This window comes from Cucurbita pepo, chromosome 2 (genome assembly GCF_057944985.1).
Source record: "Cucurbita pepo subsp. pepo isolate OVF chromosome 2, ASM5794498v1, whole genome shotgun sequence".
NCBI lineage: Eukaryota > Viridiplantae > Streptophyta > Magnoliopsida > Cucurbitales > Cucurbitaceae > Cucurbita > Cucurbita pepo.
Window position 1 is genome coordinate 6,595,599 of NC_141799.1, and position 25,841 is coordinate 6,621,439.

General features: G+C 38.1%; 1 protein-coding gene and 1 long non-coding RNA gene across 3 annotated transcripts; both read right to left on the reverse strand.

Annotated features, from left to right (window-relative positions):
- Positions 1–16,707: 16,707 nt before the first annotated feature.
- APC11 (anaphase-promoting complex/cyclosome 11) lies at positions 16,708–17,455 on the reverse strand (the record flags this gene model as incomplete). The annotated part of the gene is made up of 2 exons (XM_023667802.2): positions 16,708–17,012; positions 17,332–17,455. Coding segments are annotated over 2 exons (240 nt in total), but the record flags the coding sequence as incomplete, so codon positions are not given.
- A 72-nt stretch (positions 17,456–17,527) lies between these two features.
- LOC147793432 (uncharacterized) lies at positions 17,528–18,700 on the reverse strand. 2 transcript variants are annotated; one of them, XR_015419557.1, is made up of 3 exons: positions 18,420–18,700; positions 17,674–18,292; positions 17,528–17,563 (listed from the first exon to the last, which is right to left on the reverse strand). It is a non-coding gene; the product is annotated as an uncharacterized LOC147793432 (long non-coding RNA). The 2 variants fall into 2 exon arrangements; XR_015419562.1 differs by having other exon boundaries at positions 17,815–18,292; positions 18,420–18,699.
- Between the last annotated feature and the right edge of the window lie 7,141 nt (positions 18,701–25,841).

A 25,841-nucleotide genomic window follows, 5' to 3' on the forward strand; every position in this document is an offset into this window, starting at 1 on the left:
AGGTAAATCTCTGCAGAAGGTCGATGGGCTTATCGAGATTCTGTATATTTTCGAAGAGAACGCTGATGAAGATCCTAAGATTAGGGTTTTTGTGAAGGATGAAGGGAAAATTGGGAAGAAAATGAGAGAGGCTATGTTTGGAAAAGATGAGGTTGTATATACAGAGTATGGCGAAGGGTGATTTGGAGGTCAAAAGAGCGGAGCCGAAGAGTAATCAATCGGCTCCGCCTGCGGCAGCCATGGAGACTGCGCTTACAGCATCAAAGCCCGCAGGGGTGGTGGAGAAGAAGATGAGTAGGGGATTCATAAGCCATTGAAAATAAAGGATCGGGGTTGCTAAACCGAAAGGGCTCTGATACCATGTGAATGTTTGATTAATCCACCCCACTTAAATGGTGGGAAAGTTATCTTATATATAATCAAATAAATTACAAGGATATGGAAATAGTAATAAATGGATATAACAATAAAGAGAAAGATACAAGGATATGGAAACAGTAATAAATGGAAATAACAACAAAGGGAAAGATACCTATGGTAAATATTTGCCTTATAATAAAACATCAAATATAATATATATGTAAACTATAATTTATTACTAAATATCCTTAACAGAGGTAATCCTTTAGGTCCTTCATCTCGGGACACGTCTTCAACATCTTGTAAAAGAGATTGAAACACACTAGGCAAAGATAAGTTGTTATCATTAGAGGTCAAACACCCTCTTGTACTTAAATACAAAGATGATTTTTTTTCCTTTTGTGAAAACATTTCACTTCTCACCTCTACGACTCACTTTTTTTTCTTTCTTTTTTTCTTTTTTCTTTTTCAATTTCACCTCTTCTTTAATTCTTCTTTCCACTAATTTTTTCTCTAATTTTTTTCTCATTTTTCACTCCATTATTGTTTTTCTTTCGATTCTTCTACCTAAAATTTTTTTTTTCCCACTCTCACTTCACTTGATCAGCAAATATGCATAACTTAAAGGTACCAGAGTAGTTTTTCTACTTTTGTAAAAGAATACATATTCAAATAACCATCGTACATGACCTTCCTATCAAATTTTCAAGGTCGGCCAAACAATATGTCTCTAGCAAGTATTTATAACATATCACAAAGAATTTCATATTTATATTTTTCTAAAATAAAAATATATTAAACATTGAGAAACTAACTTTATTGTTCCACTATCACAGAGTCGTTGAAACTTGTAAGGCTTAAGAGGGTGTTGGGTTGGAATTTGCAACCTTTTGATCAACATGGTACTTACTACATTAGTGCAACTTCTACTATCAATAACAAGACTACAAGGAGTCCCCTTAACTAAACCCCGTGTGCAAAATAGATTATCTCTTTGGTCATCAAAATCGTTCTCCAAAACTCGAGTTTTAAGAAGTCTTCCTGTAACAAGTGTCAAACCTCCTCATTCTCCATGATTTCTTTGTCAAGTAGTTCATCTTGATCATTTTCCTCACCATTTCTGACAAATTCTCCATTCTTAATGATTATGACTTTCTTGTTAGAACAATCACGACTAATATGACCAATTCTTTGACGTTTCCAACATTTTGATGTCTATTTTTTTCTCGAATCTCCTTGTATTCCTTCACTTTCTCCTTATCCTTGGAGGTCTCAATTTTGTCTTTTTTTGTCAAGCTCATAATTGTCTCAAAGCTTGAAATCTATCTTTTCAATATTTACATTTTTTTTTCCAAGTGTTAAAAGAAGTAGACTTAGAAAGAGCATACCACTTGGAGTTCTTCTCCCAAGTTAATTGCCCTTCAATTTTGAAGGCAAGGTGTAAGAATTTTTGCATATCAAAGTACACTTGCATATCTACTTAATGAGCATGTTGTCGGTTCAATCCACCAAAAAATTTAGCAATTATATCCTCCTCGTCTTCATCAGTGCATGCTCTATTCATAAGAGTCACCATTTCTTTGTAATAATCTTCTACACTTTTGAATTCTTTTGTAAAGTATAAAATTTTTGCTTGAGTGCTCGAGAATAATGCTTAGGAATGTACCTTTTCCTTAACAATGTATTATTTTTCTCTCACGGTTCAATTGGTTCTTCATAATTTCTCCTCTACTTTGATTTCAAACATGTCCACTATATAATTGCATAATCAAGTTTTAGCTTCCTTTCTTCACTAAAATTGTAGCAATCAAAAAAATGCTCCATTTCGCTCTCACATTAAAAATTCTCCTCTAGATCAAACTTCCCATAAAATGTTGAAATTTTGAAGCTTTACTCTCCTGACTCTTCTTTCTTCTCTTCTCTCATATTGGTAATCCGTCTTAACCCTTCATAGAGACATCGAATGTTGGACATGTCAAGGAATTGGTCATATTAGCTGTGATTGTCCTAACAAGAGAGTCATGATCATCAAGAATGGACAAGTTATCATAGATGGTGAGAAAAGTGACCAAGATGATCTAGTTGAAGAAGAAGTCCAGTAGGATGAAGAGGAATTGGAAGATGGGGGTCATTTGGCAGTTCTTACAAGAAGACTTCTTTAAACTCAATTTATAGAGAATGATGTTGATGATCAAAGAGACAACATATTTCACCAACGATGTTTAGTCAAGAACTCCTTGTAATCTTGTTATTAATAGTGGAAGTCGCACCAATGTAGTAAGTACCATGTTGATCAAAAGGTTGTAAGTTCCAACCCAACACCATCTTAAACCTTACAAGTTTCAAAGGCTCAAGGCCAGTGGTACAATGAAGGTGGTTTCTCATGCTTTAATATCTTTTACTTTGGAAAAATATAAAGATGAAATTTTTTGTGATGTGTTTTCAATGCTTGCTGGAGACATATTGTTTGGTCGACCTTGGAAATTTGATAAGAAAGTCATGTATGATGGTTATTTGAATAGGTATGCTTTTATAAAAGATAGCAGAAAAACCACTCTTGTACCTTTGAGTTATGTATTTGTATTTACTGGTCAATTAGATTTGGAGGAAAAAGAAAAGAGTTTGAGGGAGAAGAATCGAAAGAAAAACAAGAATTGAGTGAAAATTTAGAAAAAAAAAATCAAAGAGAAAAAAATCCAAAAAAAATAAGAACGAAAAAAGATATGATATTGAAACAAAAAAAAAGGAAAAAAGTGAGTTGTTTGGCTAGAGTTGGAGAGGTGGGAAGGGCAATGTTTTCACAAACAACCATCTTTGTACTTATGTACAAGAAATGATGTTTGGTCTCTAACGATAACAACTTGTGTTTACCTAGTATGTTCCAATCTCTTTTACAAGAATTTGAGGATGTGTTCCAAGATAAAGGACGTAAAGGACTACCTCCTATTAGAGGTATTGAGCATAAAAAAGACTTCAGTCGGGGAGCTGTTATTCTTAATAAGATAGCTTATAAAGTCAACCCAACTGAGACTAAAAAAATTCAGAGGTAAGTGGAGGAGTTCATGGAAAAAGGCTATATACGAGAAAGTTTGAGTTCATATTCAGTACCAATCTTATTGGTGCCAAAGAAAATGGAATGTGGCGCATGTGCGTGGATTGTAAAGTGTTAAGGATAGTTGACCGTTCATTATAAGGCAAATATCTAGATATTTCCCTTACATTACGGCTTACCATATCTTCCCTTTTATTAAAGGCAAATATATTGTATTCATTTATTATTATTTCCTTTTACTGTTATTTCCATATTATTTGTAATTTACCATATTTCTGTATTCCGTAAATGATTATAAATAAGAGAACTCTCACAACCATTTAGGTGTGGTGGATTCAGTAAACATTTACATGGTATCAACCCTGGTCCTTTCTTCTCTATGGCTTCTGAATCCTCTTATCATCTTCTTCCTTTCAATACTCTAATCCATATGATCACCATCAAACTTTCTTCCTCCAATTATCTTCTTTGGAAAAGCCAACTTCTCCCTCTCTTTGAGAGTCAAGACATGCTGGGCTATGTTGATGGAACTATGGTTCCACCACCTCGCTTTGAACCAGAAACCTCCTCAACACTCAACCCCAAATATTTGGCGTGGAGAGCAGTTGATCAACGACTTCTCTGTCTCCAGATCTCCTCTCTCACTAAGGAAGCCATGGTTGTTGTTGTTGGAAACTGCGTTCAGCCATCATTCGAAAGCTCGTGAACTGAGACTCAAGGATGACTTGCAGTTGATGAAATGTGGTACCAAACCTGTTGCTGAGTATGCCCATGCCTTCAAAAAAATTTGTGACCAACTTCATGCCATTGGCAGACCCGTCGAGAACATTGATAAAGTGCACTGGTTCCTTCGTGGACTCGGCATCGAATCTTCAGCTTTTTCTACTTTTCAAATGGCTCTCACCACTATCCCCTGTTTTGCAGATTAAGTCTCTAAAGCTAAAAGTTTTGAGTTGTTCCAGCGTTCCCTTGAGTCCTTTGACTCCACTCCTACAGCATTTACAGCCACTAATCATGGTCGCACCAATGGAAGCCACCCTGTTTCTTTTAGCAACCAGCGAGGTCGTCCTTATTCTCACAAAAACAACTCTTCCAATTGAGGACGAACCCACGCAGGTCAGGGTCGTCAACCCCCTCACTGCCAAATATGCCACAAAGAGAACCATTATGCTGACCGCTGCAAACAACGGTATGTTCGACTTGATTCTTCTCATGCTTACCTTGCTGAAACCTTTAACACGTCATGTTCTATTGCTGGACCCGATGTTGTTGATTGGTTTCTGGACACTGGGGCTTCGGCCCATATGACTGCCGACCCATCTATTTTGGATCAGTCTAAAAATTACACGAGTAAGGACTCTGTGATCGTAGGAAACGGTGCATCCCTACCCATTACCCACACCGGTACTATTTCTCTTGTTCCAAATGTTCACTTGTTAGATGTCTTGGTTGTCCCTCACCTCACTAAAAATCTTCTTTCCATAAGTAAATTAATATCTGATTTTCCTCTCTTCGTTACATTTACTAATAATCTTATTACTATCCAGAATTGTCAAACAGGAAGGGTGGTGGCAACCGGTAAAAGAGATGGAGGGCTATATGTGCTGGAGCGCTGCAACCCTGCTTTTATTTCAGTCCTTAGGAACAAATCTTTACGTGCTTCATATGATTTATGGCATGCTCGTCTGGGTCATGTGAATCATTCTGTTATTTCTTTTTTAAATAGAAAAGGTCATCTTTCTCTTATGTCTTTATTGCCTTCTCCATCATTATGCAATACTTGTTAGCTTGCGAAAAGTCATCGATTGTCTTATTCTCGCAATGAACGTAGGTCGTTTCATGTGTTAGATCTTATTCATTGTGATCTTTGGGGTCCTTCTCCCGTCAAATCAAATTCGGGTTTTCATTATTATGTTATTTTTATTGATGATTATTCTCGATTCACTTGGCTTTACCCTTCAAAATTTAAATCTGATTTCTTTGTTATTTTTCTTCAATTTCAAAAATTTGTGGAAAATCAATATTCTTCTCGTATCAAGGTATTTCAAAGCGATGGAGGTACCGAATTGACTATCACTTGTTTCAAAACTCATTTACGTAATTCTGGCATCCACCATCAACTCTCTTGTCCATATACACCTGCTTAAAATGGTCGTGCTGAGAGAAAACATCGTCATGTGACTGAGATTGGCTTCGCCCTTCTCTTTCACTCTCATCTTTCTCCTCGTTTTTGGGTTGATGCCTTCAGCACTACAGCTCATATTATCAACCGGTTGCCTACTCCATTTCTTGGAGGTAAGTCACCCTTTGAACTCCTTTATGGCTACACCCCACATTATGACAATTTTCATCCCTTTGGTTGTCGTGTTTATCCTTATTTGCGTGATTATATGCCTAACAAGCTTGCTCCCCGCAGCGTTCCTTGTATTTTTTTGGGTTATAGTCCTGCTCATAAAGGGTTCCGCTGTCTTAAACCCGCCACCACTAAGCTATATATCACCTGACATGCTCAATTTGATGAAACTCACTTTCCTGCTATCCCTAGTGTCACGGTCCTACATTTTTTACCGTGCGGCGTCGTGATCTTGACACACTCACGACTAGCCTTGAGGGAAATTAAGCCCCATATATATTTTTCGCCCCGGCTTTGTAGCTTCGTCGGACCTTAGGCGAGGTTTGTCTTCGCCAATCGAGCATCGCTTGTGCGGAATCCAAGCTTGTTCAACCACACATGTCGCCTGCGCGTGCATGTTCAATCATCTGCGACACATCCAACTTGCCTCTACACTAGGCCAACTCATTCGGCTCGACCTTGCCTCTACTCGGGCCAAGGTCTCTCAATACAACGTCGCATCTCATCTTGTCATCTCGATCCCCATTGACAGGGTCCATATGTCTTGACGTCATCCCGAGTCTCGGGATGTCGTCGGCCATCATAACTCATTCGGTCATGCCATTGAGAATGGGCCCGCGTGTCGTTCATCTCATTGGAACTTCTCGAACATCCATCCATCCGGGTTCTATCAAGGCATAGGCCCTCCCGTGCCCATGCCGAGTCATTTACGGATACCGTACCAGATAGCGGGTGTATGTAGAAACCTCCAACACGCGGGCTAGGGCACAATACCGACACACCCGTGTCGTCCGGTACTGTCCTTCAAAAACCCATTTCAAAGGAAGTCACCTGAGACACTCGTCTCGGCACGCTCGCCTACACTGTGACACACGTATGTGCCACAGAGTAGCTCACTTAGGCCACAGGGCCCATGGGTGGTGGAGAGCTAACACCATGATACCCCTATAGTACATTTTGAGCTATTTTCATTCTACCAGGTGTAGACATGATTTTGGTGAGGTGTCATACAGTGTCGTGTATTGTCCGTTTGATGTCCGATTGATACCAAACTTGGCGAGCATTCATATTTCATATGGACGGACTTAACTCCGGAACCGCATGCCCAAATTCCTTCTGAAACCTCGACTTTTGAGGTTAAGGCCCGGGACCCTACCCGGCCCTTCAACAAGCCTATCTTTGCCCTTCATGTCTATTCTGATGTCTCTATCTTGCTTATGTCTCAACATGTCTTCAATGCCCACTTTGCGTGGTGGTGTGTTGGATGATGCATTGTCCTCCTCGATCGCATCATGGCACTCATCAATATTGGCCTGCATATGGCCGGATGGGCGTCTCTTGAGGGACGCCACTTTGCTTGTCATGGCGTGAGGGTCACAACCTACTCTCTTCATAGAATGGTTGTGACACCTAGCTCCCAGGCCCAACCTCTTTTCTCTATTCCTATTTCAAATTTCTTAGAACCACATCTTTATCATATTGATTCATCCCCCTACCACTTCATCATCGCACATTCCTCGATCCAGTTCATCCCTGTGTGATATTTGTTCTAACCTTGTGGATGAGTCTGTGCAGGTTGATACTTCTCTTGCAGGTTCCACTTTGCCACCCTCGACTTCTAATTCGACCTCTATTGAACCTACTGTTGATTCCTCTTTTTGGGGCACTCATCCTATGATCACACGAGCCAAAGCTGGTATATTCAAGACTCGTCATCCAGCAAATATTGGTATTTTGGGCTCATCTGGACTTCTTTCTGCTTTTCTTGCATCCACTGAGCCAAAAGAATTCAAATCTGCGGCTAAGAATCCTGCTTGGGTGGCTGCCATGGATGAAGAAATTCGAGTGTTACGACAAAATGATACTTGGACTTTGGTTCCTCGACCTGCCAACACCAACATCGTGGGCTCTAAATGGGTGTTTCGTATTAAACATTTTCCTGATGGATCCGTCGAGCGTCTCAAGGCTCGTCTTGTTGCCAAAGGTTATACTCAGGTTCCTGGTCTTAACTACACTGACACTTTCAATCCGGTTGTCAAAGCTACCACTGTCCGTGTTGTGCTCTCTATTGCAGCTACAAATAAATGGCCTCTTCGACAACTTGATGTCAAGAATGCTTTTCTCAATGGAACTCTTATTGAACGTGTTCATATGGAACAACCTCCTGGGTATATTGATCCTCGATTTCCCACTCATGCTTGTCTATTAAAGAAAGCCATCTATGGCTTAAAGCAAGCTCCTCGTGCCTAGTTTCAGCATTTTAGCTCATTTCTTCTCACACTTGGGTTTTCTTGCAGTCGCGCTGACACGTCCCTTTTTGTCTTTCATAAGCAATCTAACCTTATCTATTTGCTTCTTTATGTTGATGACATTATTGTTACCGGCAACAACTCATCTCTTATTGACAGCTTTACTTGCAAGCTTCATTCTGAGTTTCTACCAAAGATTTGGGTTCTCTCAGTTACTTTCTTGGTCTTGAAGCCTCGCTCACTCCTGATGGTCTATTTATTAGTCAGTTAAAATATGCTTGAGATATTCTTACTCATGCTCAGTTGCTCGATAGCAAACCAGTCCACACTCCCATGGTTGTTTCTCAACACCTGACTGCTGATGGTTCTCCTTTCTCTGATCCTACTCTCTATAGATCTCTTGTTGGCGCCCTTCAGTACTTGACTATTACGCGTCTAGATATTGCCTATGCTGTCAATTCTGTCAGTCAATTCTTGCATGCCCCTACTACATATCACTTTCTTGTTGTCAAACGTATTCTTCGCTATGTCAAAGGAACACTCCTCTTTGGTCTTACCTTTCGTCCATCCACTGTTCCTAGTACACTAGTCGCTTATTCAGATGCTGACTAGGCTGGTTGTCCCGATATCCGTCGTTCTACATCCGGCTATTCTATTTATCTAGGTAACAATCTCGTTTCTTGGAGTGCCAAAAAGCAACCTACTGTCTCACGCTCCAGCTGTGAATCTGAGTATCGTGCTCTTGCCACAACTTCTGTTGAACTTCTTTGGGTTACGCATCTTTTGCATGACCTCAAGGTCCCTATTTCACAGCAGCCTCTACTCTTATGTGACAACAAAAGTGCTATTTTTTTTAGCTCTAATCCCGTTTCTCACAAGCGGGCCAAACATGTTGAACTAGATTATCATTTCCTTCGAGAACTTGTTATTGCTGGCAAACTTCGCACACAATATGTACCCTCTCATCTCCAAGTTGCTAACATCTTCACAGAAAGTATTTCTCGACCTCTCTTTGAATTTTTTAGATCCAAGCTTCACGTTCGTTCAAATCCGACGCTCAGCTTGCTGGGGGAGGGGTGTTAAGGATAGTTGACCGTTCATTATAAGGCAAATATCTAGATATTTACCTTACATTACGACTTACCATATTTGCCATTTTATTAAAGGCAAATATATTATATTCATTTATTATTATTTCCTTTTACTGTTATTTCCATATTATTTGTAATTTACCATATTTTTGTATTCCGTAAATGATTAGAAATAAGAGAACTCTCACCACCATTTAGGTGGGGTGGATTCAGCAAACATTTACATAAAGTCATCAACAAAATCATTGTAAAGTATCGACATCTTATTCCTAGACTAGATGATATTTTTGATGAATTGTCTAGTTCATGTCTATTTATAAAGATTGATTTGAAATCTGGATATCATCATATTAGAATGCATGTATGAGATGAATGGAAAACAGTTTTCAAAACTAAGTTTGGATGGTATGAATGGCTTGTTATGTCTTTTGAGTTAAGTAATGCTCCTAGTACAACTATGCACTTAATGAATCATGTTTAGAATATTTGGGAAACATGGTATTGTGTATTTTGATGATGTTTAATTTATTCGAAAACTTTGCAAGAGCATGTGGAGCACGTTAAATCAGTTTTAATTACACTTAGAAAAAAGTTAACTTTCTTAGCTCCATAGTTGGTAAACATGGAGTAGAAGTAGATGAAGAGAAAATTAAAGCAATTAGGGATTGGCCAACATCAAAAAATACAAGTGAAGTTCGGAGTTTTTATGGGTTAGCTAGCTTCTATATGAAATTTATAAAAGATTTTAGCACGACAACTACACCATTGAATGACTTAGTGAAAAAGAATGTTGTTTTTAAATGAGAGGAAATGCAAGAAAATGCACTCAATGAACTTAAGAAAAAATTAACCAAAGCACCAATGATTGTCTTGCCTACTTTGATAAAACTTTTGAAATTGAGTGAAATTGAGTGTGATGCAAGTAGTTTGGCCATAGGTGTTGTTTTGATGCAAGATGGAAAACGCTTAAGGTATTTTAGTGAAAAACTAAATGGGGTAGCATTGAACTATCCTACCTATGATAAAGAATTGTCGCTTTAGTTCTCATATTGCAGGTGTGGTAACACTACTTTTATGGCCTAGAGAATTTGTGATCTACTATAATCATGAATGCTTGAAGTATCTCAAGGGTCAAAGCAAACTGAACCATAGGCATGCAAAGTAGGTGAAGTTTATTGAAACATTTTTGTATGTCAGTAAATATAAACAAGGTAAGGATAATATGGTAGGTGATGCATTATCTAAAAAGTACAATTTCTTTACTTTTTATATAGAGATGACTAGGATTTTGGAACTATTTATGCATCATGTCTGGCAATAAAAGCATTGGATGATTATTATGCGTTTCATGAATTTCTATTTAAGAAAAGTAAACTTTGTATTCTTAAATACTCTATAAGAAATTTACTTGTATAAGAAAAAACACAGGGCGGTGGCTTAATGGGACATTTTGGGACTAATAAAACTTATAATGTGTTGCATGAACACTTCTTTTGCCCAAAGATGAAGCACGATGTTCATAAGTTTTGTAGCCAATATTTTAAATGTAAATAAGCTAAATCTAGATCACAACCAAATGGATTGTATACACGTTTGAATGTACCTAACGAACCTTGGACTAATATATCTATGATTTTTGTTATTGGTTTGTCACACACAAAAAAAGAAAAAAAAAATAGTATTATTGTTATGGTAGACAGCTTATTTTATTACATGCAACAAGATGGGTGATACAAACCATGTTGCTGATTTATTTTTTGGGGAAGTAGAAAGATTACATGGAATCATCAAAATTATTGTTAGTGATAGAGATGTTAAATTTTCAAGACACTTTTGGAAAGTATTGTGTGGTAAATTTGGTACCAAATTGTTATTTTCAACTACATGTCATCCTCAGAATGATGAGCAAACTGAGATGATTAATAGAACATTAGGAGCGTTGCTTATGGGCTAATATTCCTAAGAATATTAAGTTTTGGGACGAATGTTTGTCATTTATAGAGTTTGCATATAATAGAGCAATTCATAATACCACTCATTATTCTTTTGAAGTTACTTATGGATTTAATCCACTTGCGCTCTTGATTTGCTCACTATTCTTTTTAATATTTTTGTGAGTTAAGTAGTCACAAGTAAGACATATTTGATCAAAACAGTGCACAAACAAGATTTCAAAATTGTTTCAAGAATTAACAAATGACGGAAGGAAATAATTTTTCAACCCGATGATTGGGTTTGGATACATTTTCGCAAGGAGCAATTCCCAACTCAAAAAAAAAAAAAAAACGACAAAGTTACATCCAAGAAGGGATAACCTTATAAAGTTCTTGAAAGAATTAATAACAATACCTATAAAATTGATCTTTCGAGAGAATTTTCAATACATTCTACTTTCAATGTTGCTGATTTGAGTCTTTTTGATGTAGGTGATGATTTTCCTGATTCGAGGACGAATCCTTTTGAAGAGGGGGAAGATGATAAAGATCACGGTGTTCCAACTGAACCTATTACACGATCCAAAGCCAAGAAGATTCAACAAGCATTTTTATTCTTCATCTACGAAATTTGACAAGCTCGGTTCAACCATTATTTCATGTCTTACAAACTGATTCGATTGAAGAAAGACCACTTGGAGCTTTAGAAGTGAATATTTGCACGATTGAAGTAGCGGATGAAATTGCTATAAATAGCCCTCGATTGATAATTTGTTAGAAAACTTTATTTATTATTTTAATTCCATAAATTCTTGTACTGGACAAAAGGGTGGAAAGTTACTCGTCAAAATAGCCCAACTTTTTTTAAGATTTATAGGGTAGTGGGAGTAAATTATCTCACTAATTTCTTTAGTGAGCATTTGAAGTATTTTTTTTTTCTTTTTTAAGATAAAGGGTAGTGGGAGTAAATCATAGTTTCTTTAGTGAACATTTGATGTATTGGAAGTTTCTTTTTGTAGGGAGAGTATAAATACCCACAAATTGCTATGTAAATGACAAATTTTTTTACCAATAAAATTGAACTCTCAAGTTGAGATTTTCCCTCTTAGAATTTGAGTTTTATCTTTGTCATTTCTAAGTTTTCAAGCAATCCTGTGGTAGATTGTATCTGAGTCATTCAATCAAGTTGTGATCAAGTTTGATTGTGGAGTGACTCAAATTAGGACAAGGTTTCAAATCTTGCTTCTAATCTGAAGAGGTATTCTAATTTTAGCATTATTGATCTGAATTTTGTATAAGGAGGTGTTAATTTTTTTGATTCAAGGGTTCTTGCTTCAACAAAAGTTGGGATCCTCATAGTTATTTGATCTTCTAGAAATGTCTTGAAGTTCCAAGTGGTTTTCTTGCATGTCACAAGACCCTGTTGAAGACTCAAAGTTGTTCATTGGATTCTAGTGCCGCAGATCTTCCGAACAATAGATCTCATCTCAAGGTGGACCAACTTTTCTATTCTCATACTTGGTAAACTTGTATGGCCACCGTAGTAAATGACTAGTATCCTGGGTTGAGGCACGACCTCATCATACCTATTCAGACCATATGGCGTATCTCTTTTGAACATCATATGTGTAAGGTTAGCAAGGGTCATAGTGTCACGCTGAATCTGGGGAGCATAAAAAAAATTATAATTTTTGAAATATAATGAAGAAAAGCTTTGTTAACTTAATGTATATATATATATATATATATATATATATATAATGGGCGGCATTGTGGAGGCATGCTATGTAATCCTTCATCACATTGTCAGTGAGATAATGAGGCAGAACTTCACAAAGATAATGAGAGTTTACGTTTTGCCTCACAACGTCACTCCCATGCAAAGTAAAAGACTATACGAATCTTCATCCCCCCTTCACGAACGCTTTTGCACAATGTAAAAGATCAAACTCCAACAACAAAAAACCATAAACCACACTAAAAGTGAACAACAAAATGACCAACTTCAATATAGTTTGTGCTCTTATTTGTAGGACCTGCTAGATCAAGCATACATTTATGTAGAAGCTTGAAGGCATATTCACTTGTTGTGCAATTCGTGTACTTATTTGAAACTCTTTATATTCTGTTCTTGATGTTTATGTTCCTTTTACTTCTAAAAGGCTGTTGAACTTGAGCAGGAAATATGGCTGAAGGGTGCTGTAAAACAAATAACATGCCCATATCAGAGGTGGAGGGACCTGGAGGACTCCTTTACTAATTGCAGATGAAGGGCAGTTCCATCACTTTGCTTGAACCTAGACTAAGCCTTCACCAACTAGCCTTGCTTCAACTGTCCCTGCTTCATCAATTCGTTTAATTTTGCATCTTACAACTTCAAACTCGACAAAGAATCTCCAAAAACCATTTTGCAAGCTACATTGTTTCTTTAGAATTTTCAGACTCAGGTTTTCCTTTTCAATTAGCAGCGGGAGTATGCACCATGTTTGTAGATGTCATTCTACCTCTTCTTTCCCAAAACAAGAATACTTTTCTTTTATGTTTAAATATCATGACACCCGAGTAAAGGAAGGGTACACAAATGAACTAAGACTACATTCAAATGAGAAGGATACTAAGGATAAAATGACTAAGAAAGGCTTAAAAGAATAGAAAGTCACTACCTATACCAACAAGGTACACCTTTTTTGGTGGCTCAATTATAAGAACTTCATAACTAAGCGTGATTTTCTTAGAGCAATTCTATGTTGGGTGACCTCCTTAGAATTTTCGTAACATGCATGTGAGTGATGATAAAGCATGCTGGAAGAACTCATATTTGTCTGTGGGGCTAGTCTTCCCTCTTAGAAGCGAGAAGTAAGTAGCATGACCATGTTGCATGAGATGCAAGGGAATGTCGTGGCCATTAGGTGCCAAATTCGTATTCCAAATCTTGGGCATGGATCCTTCCAAATGGTATTAAAGTCCTTGTAAATTGTTGTTCGAGGACGAACTAAACAGGAAACTAGTGGGCATGTGACACCCAAGTAAATGAGGGTACATGAATGAACTGTGACCACATCCAAATGAGAGAGATGTTGAGGATAAAATGACTAAGGAAGGCTTAAAAGAATTGAAAATTACTACCTATACCAATAAGGTGCACCTTCCTTTTCGAAGGCTCAATTACAGAAACTCTATAGTTAAGTGTTCTCTGTTTTGAACAATTTCATATTGGATAGCCTCTTGGAAATTTTCAAAAAATGCATGTGAGTGAGGACAAAGCATGCCGAAAGAACTCGGGTTGGTCTGTGAGTCTTCACTCTTAGAAGTGAGAAGTACATGAACATGTCGTAAAGGAACGTTAGGGCCATCAGGTGTCGAATTTGAATTCTGAATGTTTGGCATGGGTCATTACAAATGGTATCAAAATCATACCTCTCCCAGTAAGATGTGGTTCGGGGACGAACTTAGGAGAATGTTGGTGGGCATATGACACTCGAGTAAATGAGGAGCACATAAATTAACCAGGACCACATCCAAAGGAGAGCGGTCCTAAAGATAGAATGACTATGAAAAGGCTTAAAAGAATTAAAAGTCACTACCTATATCAACACGGTGTACCTTCCTTTTCCGTGGCTCAATTATAGGAACTTATTAGTTAAGTGGGTTTTATTTCAAGCAATTATATGTTGGGTGACCTCTTGAGAATTTTTCTAGGATGCATGTGAGTGAGAACAAAACATGTTGGAAGGACTTGTGTTGGTCTATGAAGATAATCTTCACTCTTAGAAGTAAGGAGTAAGTAACGCGAGAATTTTTCTAGGATGCATATGAGTGAGAACAAAACATGCTAGAAAGACTCGTGTTGGTCTATGAGGATAGTCTTCACTCTTAGAAGCAAGGAGTAAGTAATGTAACAATGTCACAAGAGAATGTTGGGGGCCACCAGGTGTCAAATCTAAATTTCGAATTTTGTTCTAAATCTTGGACATGAGTCGTTACACTAGGCCACACTAATGAAAATGAGCCTTATTAATGAAAATAACATCGGCATGCACATGAACAATAGGCATGTGGAAAAGTAGCTAATTTATTGAAATGAGATTTATTGGCACTATCTTTTGGATTGACAGGGGTTTGATATTATGTTGTTTTCTTTTTGGTTTGAAACGGCAAGCTCTAGCTGATACTGCAAAAGCTATATCATGCTATTGGAAATTTGTTTTGCTGCAATTGTCTGTCCTACAAGCTTAACTTTTGTGGGATAAGTTTGGAGCAATGACATTAGAAATTGAGGTCAATATAGAGGAAGCAGCTGAGCTTGTCAATCACGCTGAATCAAATAACTACAGGTAACTGGATATAAACTAATTCGAATCATGTCAAATAGAATTGTTGATTAATCCTGAACAAACAAGCTCATCATACCAAACTTATATCTTTCACCGATTTACGTTGCTTAGAAATGTTGAACCAAGGGCTGTAAGAACAAGTATTTCTCTTAGCAATAGTATGCCATCCGAAAGAATCAAGACCATGTATACTTGCAATTACCTACCGCCAAAGAGAGGATGACTCATGGAAAAATCTCCATCCCTATTTCATTTAACAAGATGCTTGGGCTTGCCATCTTCATTGCCCTCCCATAGAAAATCCCATCTTTTTCTCAATCACAGAAATAAATTTGGCAAGTTAAACTTAGAAAAAACGGAATTGGGTAAGGTTAATCTCCCTCCTCTAGAAAGCTGTCCAGTTTCTTCATCACCTTTTCAGAAGTGATTAAGGTATTTATAATTTTGAAATTTGGAATATGAAACCCTTTCAAATGACTACCCGCATGAGTGCTTGGCTTTACTAATGGATAGAGTTGAAAACCCTCCAATAACTCCAACACCTAATACTGTGGCAGAGATCAGGAAATTCTTGTAAAATTTGAACCTATAAGCATCTAGGAACATTGGCACTATATAGAATAGTATGCCATTGTCAATCTAGGGGTACACTGATGGTGATACCAGTTGCCATTGAAGATGATATGCATAAAAATTTGGGCACAATATCGCTGATCTTTGGAAGTTCTCTAATATCTCTTCATTATTTAAAACTGAAGATCACAATATGCTAAATACACAGAGAAGAAGAATGAAAAAAAAAAAGGGTAAACTAACTAATCAACCCCTAAACTTTAAGGATCAAAACCGTGATCAGAAACATATAATAAATCTAAAATTCCTAATAGGCTATTGACAAAAATGTCCAAGTTTGTGACAGAATCCAAACAATTGAAATAATATTGAAATATGAAAGATAAAAAAACTATAAGGTAACTAAAATAATTCAAGTTACGTGAATCCTCCCTCTCGTGCAATCCCACTCAGGCCTAAGCTGACTAAATGTGTTAATAATTTTATAAAAAAAAATACTTGTATGCATTTTTAAATCTAAACATCATATAATTCAGTATGTTTGAAAACATTAAAATAAGAGGAATACAAATTTTCCCCCAAAATATAATTCATTTCATTTATTATGAATTTGTAGCATCTGTATCCTAAATTGTTTAGATGTCTCTATGCTGTGTTTTGTTGTTTTTTTTTTTTTTTTTTTTTTTACTACTAAATTACCTGGAAAGAGATGAGGCACGTTTAAAAAAATGTATAATGAGCATAATTGGACAGAAAGGACAAGGGTTTAATGATTTTTTCACATATCATCTAAACCTGGTAGGATGGAACTTCAACCATGCACATTCCATATAGCCAACTAGAAGTGTTTAAAAATTCAAGCACACGAGAAAACACATGCTCTGTTTCAATTCTCAATCAAGTCATGCGCTGGACAAATGTAACGTAAATAAAGTAATACAATTGTGCTCTCACCCCTTGAATTGCCATTCTCTGCGGCACATGGGGCAATGAGCCTGAGAAGTCTGTGCATTCACCCATTTAAGGATGCAATGAAGATGGAAAGCATGGTTGCATGCACCCCAAACTGCATTTAAAGAAAAACTGAATGAGGGGTCTTTACCATCTTGTTCAAAGAAAAAGAAACGTTTAAAGAGAAGTGAGATAAGTAATCCAAACATGGTTATCAATCTGGAATTAGAACAGGGTGCAGCCTCATTTTCTTGTTAATTAAAGAACCAACTAAATGGTATTTTGAGCTCACTTGCATGTATGTGAGTTAAATACACACACACTCACACATGATATTAAGCATCACAAATCATCTGTGCTAAACTGTGCGGTGCAATTAATTATGGCAGGAAAGAAAGTATATGAGGTTAGGAAGACAAAGCTAGTTAACTCACTCAATGGGCAATCATCCCCGGGGAGTTTGCAATCAGGGCAACAACCATCAAAAGCCATCCTACAAATTCCACATGTTTCATCTTGAGCATTCCAAGTCCATGATGCAACAGCATGCCACCTATATTTTACAGAAGGGAATAGTTAATTTAATTATACTCAACAGAAGGAAATGTGAGAAAAGAAAAAAGGGAGCGTACTCTTTTTAGACACCAAACACGGTCGCAGAGGAGTCTGGGTCAAGGAAAATGTAATTGCATATATGGCAGATTAAAAGATACCAGTTCTAATGTGTTGATGCAGACAGAATATTGTGCAACAGCTAGCAGAGATATGGTACTAACATGTACATAGTTGGAATGGGGTAATTATAGTTGATCCAGAATGATGATAAAAAGGAGATCCAAAAGCACATGTTAAGACATCAACAAAAATAAGTCAGGGAGAACACAGAAAATTCCTCAGTGGTAAGAATAAAAAGATACCTGAAACTACGAAAGAGAGTAATTGAGCAACCACAACATTATCGCAACCATTAGGTTCAATGAACTGAAGGCCTTGTTTTGTAAACCTTTCCAGTGGAACCTTTTCTTCTTCCTATCCAAAATAGGGGCTTCATCACCAAGCCCAACCTTTTAGGATTAAAAAGGATTAAGATGAACATTAAGTTGTTCATCATATCCACGTCCAACTTTAATATTTGATCTTTAAGCTTGAAAACATATGGATCAATCAATTAATCAAGGGGCACAAACTAATGCGAAAACATAATTACTGATTGCTCAACATTAAGGAGGACAAAAACCAAAAGCCGAATAGTCAGATTCTGCTGCCTTTCAATTAGGAATAAGTACGACAGAGTCAATCAATATACAACAGATATGTAGAGAATGGACATGAAAACAGATATGCAATGGATACTCAAAATTTTTACTTTCATCTCCACTCCAGGGAAGCCAAAACCTGTCATCAATAAAGGTAATTGTAACGATACGAGTTTTAAAATTTAAAAAAAAAAACGCCTGAAATCTCGCCGGAATTCGCAAGATTTCCGGCGAGGCACTCCTTTCCTTTTGAGTCGCTGTTGTACCTGTGGGAGAGGAGCAGAAAGATTGAGGTGAGGAATCGAAAACGTCGCGAGGCTTCGGACCTTTGTGAGTTCTTAGGTAGGAGCGAACCAACGCCGGGGTACTTCGTAACAAGAGGGACAGACGCACCGCAAGGACGAACGGAAGACGGCGGTCTCAGCAACGGCAGTCGGGTTCCGCGATTAGGGCCTGTCGAGATTCTCGGGTGAGGAAGACAAAGCAGCTGATCGCGGGTCGGGTTCTTCGGGTACCCGCGAGATCGATTCAGCTGATGCCCGCTGTTTCGGCCCGTGCCTTGCAGTCCGCGTTCAGACACTGACTCTGGGCCGCGACCCATTCCGGCCCAAGACCAGCAATACCAGCCCGCGTCCAGAAGCCGTGCGCCGCCAGTGACCTTCTCGGCTTGTCGGCTCGGGGTACTTCGGCTGCGTCGGCTCGGCTCCGTTGTATTCTGCGGCTCGGTTCGGTGGCGTGGCTCGGCGGCTCGGCTTAGCGGCTCGATATACAAATAGTATACCGATTTCTAGGTTTTCAACCCTTCCAGAGCTGTTTCCGCCCTTTTTAGCCATCTGAGGTCATTGTAACTGTTAATTGCTAAAAAAAAATTATGATAGAAACTTACCTTGATACTAAACATAAGGTCTAGTTGGGTTACATTATGAAAAGTCGATATATGTATATAATGTGGTTTGATAGCAAGTAGTTAGGCGTTGGAGTTAGCTTATCGCAAGTGACTTCGGCCAAGGCCATAGAGGTAACTTACTATTGGGGTTAGTTTATGTATGATGGTGCGTGCCCTGTGGCCTTTGCATGCACCATATTTGTTGTGAAATGTCGATGTATATCATGCCGTATATTTTTGTTGGAAAACATCGATGTATCACGTTGTACCCGGCCAAAGCCAGACCCAGGGGGTTTGTATACGAACCCGCCTGGTGGGCTCACGTTATGTACGTGGGCTGTGTGTGGAGAAGTATCAGACATCCACCCTATCCAGATAAAGCACGGGCTTAAGGCTATGTAAGGAAATGGAAGACAGGTCATGTTGTTGCATGTAACAGCCAAAAAATAAATAAATAAATAAATAAAATTATTATAAAGAACAAAAAAAAATTATTATTATGTAAAAAAATAATAATAATAATAATAAATTAATAAATAAGTAAATAAAAATAATTATTCCCTCATCTAAACAGAAATACCTACGTCAAATTTATAGGAGATGGGTTTGCAGAGATGATCAAGATTTACATGGGAGAGAGATTTGAGATTTCTCTTAAGTTATATCTCAGATCTCTCTTTTTTATCAAATTATTTAGTTTTATTTAGCAATTTACCGGGTTAGAAAGATTCGTCACGATCAAATAGAAGAAAAAATAGAATCGATTAAATTGGCCAAAACAATTGCTAATCTGAAAAGGTAGCAAACACAGTTAAAGAAGAAGGGTTAAACAGATTTAACGTATCAGAATTTCTTCTCTCCCCAAAAACAAACACAACAAAAAAAAAGGGTTCAGATTTAGTTTTGGCCGTGAAAAAGATTTTGCATTTAAAGAGGTCAATAATTTTCCTTTTATTTTATTTCATGATATTAAAAGGATTTTACATTTAAGTAGTTTTCTTTTATATTATTTAATGATATTAAAAGTCATCCTCAAACACAGAGGATAATGAGGATAATTAAAAGAAGGGAAATACAGTAAAAGACAGGGAGGGAAGATTGTGAATATAATTGAAATTATATGGAAAATGTTAAAGAGTATTAAACACGGTAAGAGAAAATAGAATATCTGAAAAAAATTTAATGGGTATTAAATGGTTTATATGAAAATAATACTATAACAAACGTATATAAATATTTCAAGACCTAACTCAGGCAAAGACTCTAACGTTCGCATGAAGTATAACACATGGATCAATATAAATTATAGAAACAATTTTGTAGAAATTCAAACTCGGAACTAATGTCATGGGCTCACATAGGTTGACTTGGAGTACAATGGGCTTTCATTAAGGATAACGACGGAATCGAACTTTCATTAAGGATATATTCGTGACAACGACTTAAGCTAACCAGGTAAGTGACCTTACTATCGGCATGGTTATTTTTTGATGTTGACACGTGCCCTGTGGTTCTACACGTGTCATATATATTGATATGTGTGAATTGTCTGTGGATCGATATGCTTCCTATATGTTATGTTATGTTATATAATATGTGGATTGTATGATAATAATTATGGTACGATGTGCTCTAGGAGATGTTTGAGATAGGATACGAGAAGGATGCACAAAACAAAATGTAACGATAGGAGTAAGATACGTTCACGAAACGTTAAGGTTAGGTTACATACCGGAGTGCTATGGATAGGAGAGATTGATGAAAGAATACGGTTAGGTTATGGGTAGAAAGAGATAGGTTTGTGATAGATTGATAGAACGATGACGTTAGGATATGTTCTGGTGATGATATGACTAAGGTACGTCACGTAATGATATGTCTGTGATAGGTATAAGAACGTTAAGGCTATGGTAAGTTAGAGAACGATATGACTATGAAGTGTTTACGTTATGACTTGGTTATGATATGATACATTGTATGCTAGATTATTGTGCTTAAGTACGAAATCATGTGAACGTGAATGTATGTTATTTATGCTGTTTAGTTGATGTGATATGAATGCATGTGACGATGTGTGGCTCTTGTACGATTATGGCTTGTTGTATGGGTATTGAAATGTAACTGAATGAATTGTATGACATGAAATACGGTAAATTGCATGATACATAACCCCGCTAGGAATATGTATGATATGTAACGAAATGAGAATGAGAATGACATGTAAGCATGAAACGTGACACGGGGTTATGTTCATTAAATGATAACTGTAGGACTAGTGGACCTCATGCATATTATGTGATCATGCATTTGGGGAGATACCCCTATCCCATCACGAGGGTACGGACGCGTACATCCAAATGGCAGGACAACGATCGTTATGCCTTGCATAGCGCTGCCGTGACGGTTTTAGTTTTAACGGGTCCCGGTGGGCCCCCAGAGCATGCCCACCGGCTAGGGACAGTGGCCCAGCGGTGTGCGAACTAGCTGGTGAGCCCATACTCGCACGTATGGGTTGCGTATAGAGTATATGGTACATGTCCACGATTACCTGTTAGGATTATACCGTAGGGAAAACGAAACGAAACGAAACGAAATGAAACGAAACGAAATGAAAGATAGGTCCCATCATTTCATTGCATGTGATTGTTGCATTTAACCCCAATAGTGGGGTCACTTACTAAGTATTTCTTTAAATACTCAGGCCATGTGCTACTACATTTTTCAGGTTAAGGCAAGGCATTCCTGTACGGCTGACGACGGCATCGCAACTCGAGATCATGGCACATGCATAGAATAGTGGTATTTATTTTCTTAGACTTAGGATAGAATAGGATGTTTTAAACTTAAACGCTTATTTATTTTATTTCGGGTCTTTTGTTGTGTCGTTTTAAAGATATTTTCGAAACACGTAAGTCCATGGCTGTGTTTTTAAGTTAAAGGTTATGTTTTATGGAATTTAAATGAAGTCTTCCGCATTCAATGTTTATGGTATGTATACAGTTGTAACGACCCTAAATTTCCACATACTCAGAGTCGCTATTAACGTCTCATGCTCATCTATAATGCGGAAATATAACTCTTACATGAACATAGTTGATAACGTAAACTTCAAAAAAACGTTTAAAACAACTTCTTCTCTGGAAAACACAGTCATGGTCTTACGTGTTTAAATATGAAATACTGAAATTTAGAGAAAACAAAAACAAATACAAAATAATTTAAAACAATGAAATGCAGAACAACCTATTCAAACTTAAGACTAGAAATTTAAATATGAATCTACCCTATGCACGTAGTCTCTGCTCGCGATGCCGCCGTCCTCCGTACAAGTGTGCCTTGCCTTTACCTGAAAAATGATGTGGCACACGGTCTGAGTATTTCAAAGAATACTCAGTAAGTGGCCCCACTATAGGGGCCATGCAAATGCAAACACATGCAATCATGATTTAGGGACCTATCTCTAATCATCTTAGGGGTGGCCTCCAGTCTCGGACAAATTGGATGTGTAGTACTTCCCTAAACACGACTCACACATGCGAGTGTGAGTCCCCAGGGCGCTCGCACACCCCCTGGACCCTCTGGTCAAGCTAATCTGTAGCGACGTCCGAAGGTCAGCGGAACCCCATAGTGTCATGCGCCTCATGAACACCCTCATCTGTGTGCTTTCGCACCTGTGCGCATTCGCGCTCATCATAAGGTGCGTGTCCGCACTCATCATCTCTAGGGGAAGTAGCCCTATGCTTATGAACATACAAAATGCATGAGGTCCCTCTAAATCCATCGTAATGTCTCTTCTGACACAACCCTCTAGTCTCATCTCTTTGTTACTCTAGGTAACGCATACTCGTGGATATTTATATTAATATCATTTTCATGCTCTTAGGGTTGTGTCATACGTCGATCTAACGACATGATGCAATATGGCACTCATCATCATCTAGCATGCTCAATATGGAAAACATCATATTAAGGTAAAAATCATGCAATCATCATACTCATCAAAATGCCACACCGTGCGTCAAACATATCAAGCGTCACTCAACAAAATATGTATATACCGCACATATCATCAAGCATCATAATCCACACATCATCATAACTCGTACAATTATTTAGCATATCCTATAGTAAGGCCACTTACTTGGTTGGCCTTGGCCGAAGTACTCCCTCAATAGCTAAACGTAAGCTCCCGTTTCGTGAGAGCTGCTTCCTACGTCGCTGGGGTTTGTTTCCTATCACACCTTTCACCACTTTCCGTTAGTATTTCACAATTAATTTACCTATAATTTAATAAATGTGAAATATGGCTCTAAAACGGCCTCGGATACCTTAATCGGGGCCGAAAACATATCCGGGAGGGTCGAAACAGTGGAAACCGGGCTGAAAACAGGTGAGCCGAGCCGAACAGCCGCTGGAGCCGCCGGAGGAGCCGCCGGAGCGTCACTGGAGGGAGCTGAGCCGTTTGCGCCGAGCCGAGCCTAGGGACTACCTGCGCCGCTGTGTGACACGTGGCGGCAGCAGAGAGAGCCACGTCGAGCGGTAGTGTCGGGTAGAAGCGCGGGTCGCAGGCTGTGGAAGGCTACTGGGCCAAGACTAATCGTTGGGCCTCAGCTTACTAGGCTGGGCCACAAGTGTTTGGTTTGCAGGCCGGCTCAATTGGACCGTGGGTCTAGTCTGGGTTGGTTCAACTGAACCGTAGCTTCTGGGCCGGTTTGAGGTTTGGGCCGCTGTAGTTGGGCTGGGCCGAAGGCAAAGGCCAAGGGAGGAACGGGCTGGCTCTCCCGGGTTCTGGGTTTGGGTTGACCCGGATCCGTGGATCTCGTCTTCCTTACCCGACTTCGGTCGATTTTTCGGCGAGCTTTCTCTCTCCTTCCCGCGGCGTTTTTGTTGCCGATTTCGGTCCTCTTCCTTTCCTTTTCCTCTTTGTTCGTCGTCTTTCTTTCCTTTCTAGGAGTTTTGCGGCCTAAAAGCTCCTAAAAGCCACAGGTCTAAGAATCGATTAAGAAACCTAATTTTCCGACCTCGGTTACCGACGATGACGCTTACGAAATAACACAAAACGCACCCTGAGTTATTGTGCTTTCGTTAGGGATCCCTCTTATGGTGGTAACAGGTCGTTTGGTGTCAGTTTGAGGGTGGTTTGATGGCTCGTCGGAGAAACTGGACACTCGCCGACATTTGTCCAAAATCTCTCTCTCTCTCTCTCTCTCTCGAAATTTTCTCTCTTTTCTCCCTTTGCAGGTGTTCTGAAGATGCTGGGTGCCATGGGCTGAGGGTGGGCGTGCTGTGACCGTCGTTTCGCGTGGGTTCCGCGAAACTCGGCGGTCGCCGAAAAACTCGCGGGTTTTCCGGCGACTGAGTTTTTTCTTTTTTTTTTTTTCGTTTTCTCGTTTTCCTTTATTTATTTATTTATTATTATATATACATATATTTTTTTTCTTTCTTTCCCGGGTCGTTACAACAGTAGCGACCTTAAATTAAGTAGAAAATTTCGGGTCGTTACATTGCATGTGTGTTGCACGTGATTTGCATGTGTATTGTATGTCTAGACCCAACAGTGGGATGACTTGATGAGTATTTCATAAAATACCCAAGCCACGTGCTACCCTACTTTTCAGGTAAAGGCAAAGCTCTCATGCACGGTCGATAGTGAACACTGAGGAGACTAGGGAAGATAGTATGGTTCATAATAGGGTCGTTGTCGTTTTTTGTCTTTTTTTTTTTTTTTGGAACTAAATTTATAGTTACGTTGAGTCGAACTTCAAGTTTTGAATTGATTATGTGGGTCCATGGGTTTGAATTTAAAATGTTTTTATGAATTTTCGTGCTTATAATTAAGCATGCATGGGTTAACGTCTCTAATTAGGTTATGAAAAATATGAAAATGAGAAGCATCACCGTAAAATGAAAATGGAGAAGAAGAGAGGAAAAGCTGCTAGTATGTCATCTAGTATGTCATCAGAAGCCAAGAATAACCAATAGTAAGACCTATAGGCATAATAGCAAAGTGTCAACACTCGAGAAACTTATCATCTTCACATTACACAAATTGGTACTTGCATTATAAAAGGTACGTAATACCGAAGAACGAGAGCATAAAATTCCAGGAAAAATTCGAATGCAATTCAAAGATCCACAATATTCTTTAAGCCCTAATTTGAATTGTTGTGAAGAAAGGCATAGATGGTGAGATGGAGTTTGAGAGAATACCGTTAGAAATGAGGCAGCGGCGTTCGCACTGGACGGGAACGGCCAGAAGGAGAATCTTGGTCGAGTGTGTACTTTCTTTGGTTTTTTCTTTTAAATTTGTGTTATTCAAATAATTTCATTAATATTTATAGTGGCGTCTTAATTTAATTATTAACGTTTAGTTTTAAAAGAATGATGACAGTTTTTAGTTTTTAGTTTTTAGTTTTGAAACCGGATTTATATTTACTTTAAGTCGAAATTCAAGTTTTGAATTGATTATGCGGGTTCATAGCTTTGAATTTAAAATATTTTTATGAATTTTCGAGTTTAAAATTGTTGAGAATGAGAAATAGAAATAGAATTGAGAAAATATGTACTATCATTAATATTGATATCCTTTAAATAGGATACAAGCTAAGAGGTACAAATGAGAAAAATATAAAATAATTAAATACTGAGAATAAAATAAAATATACCGTAAATCAAATCATAAATAAAGAATATTAAGATATAATATCTAATATATATTCTATAAATAATATATACTCTAAATATTACATCTCAATACTCCCCCCTCAAGTTGGAGAGTGTTTGTCAATCACACCCAACTTGT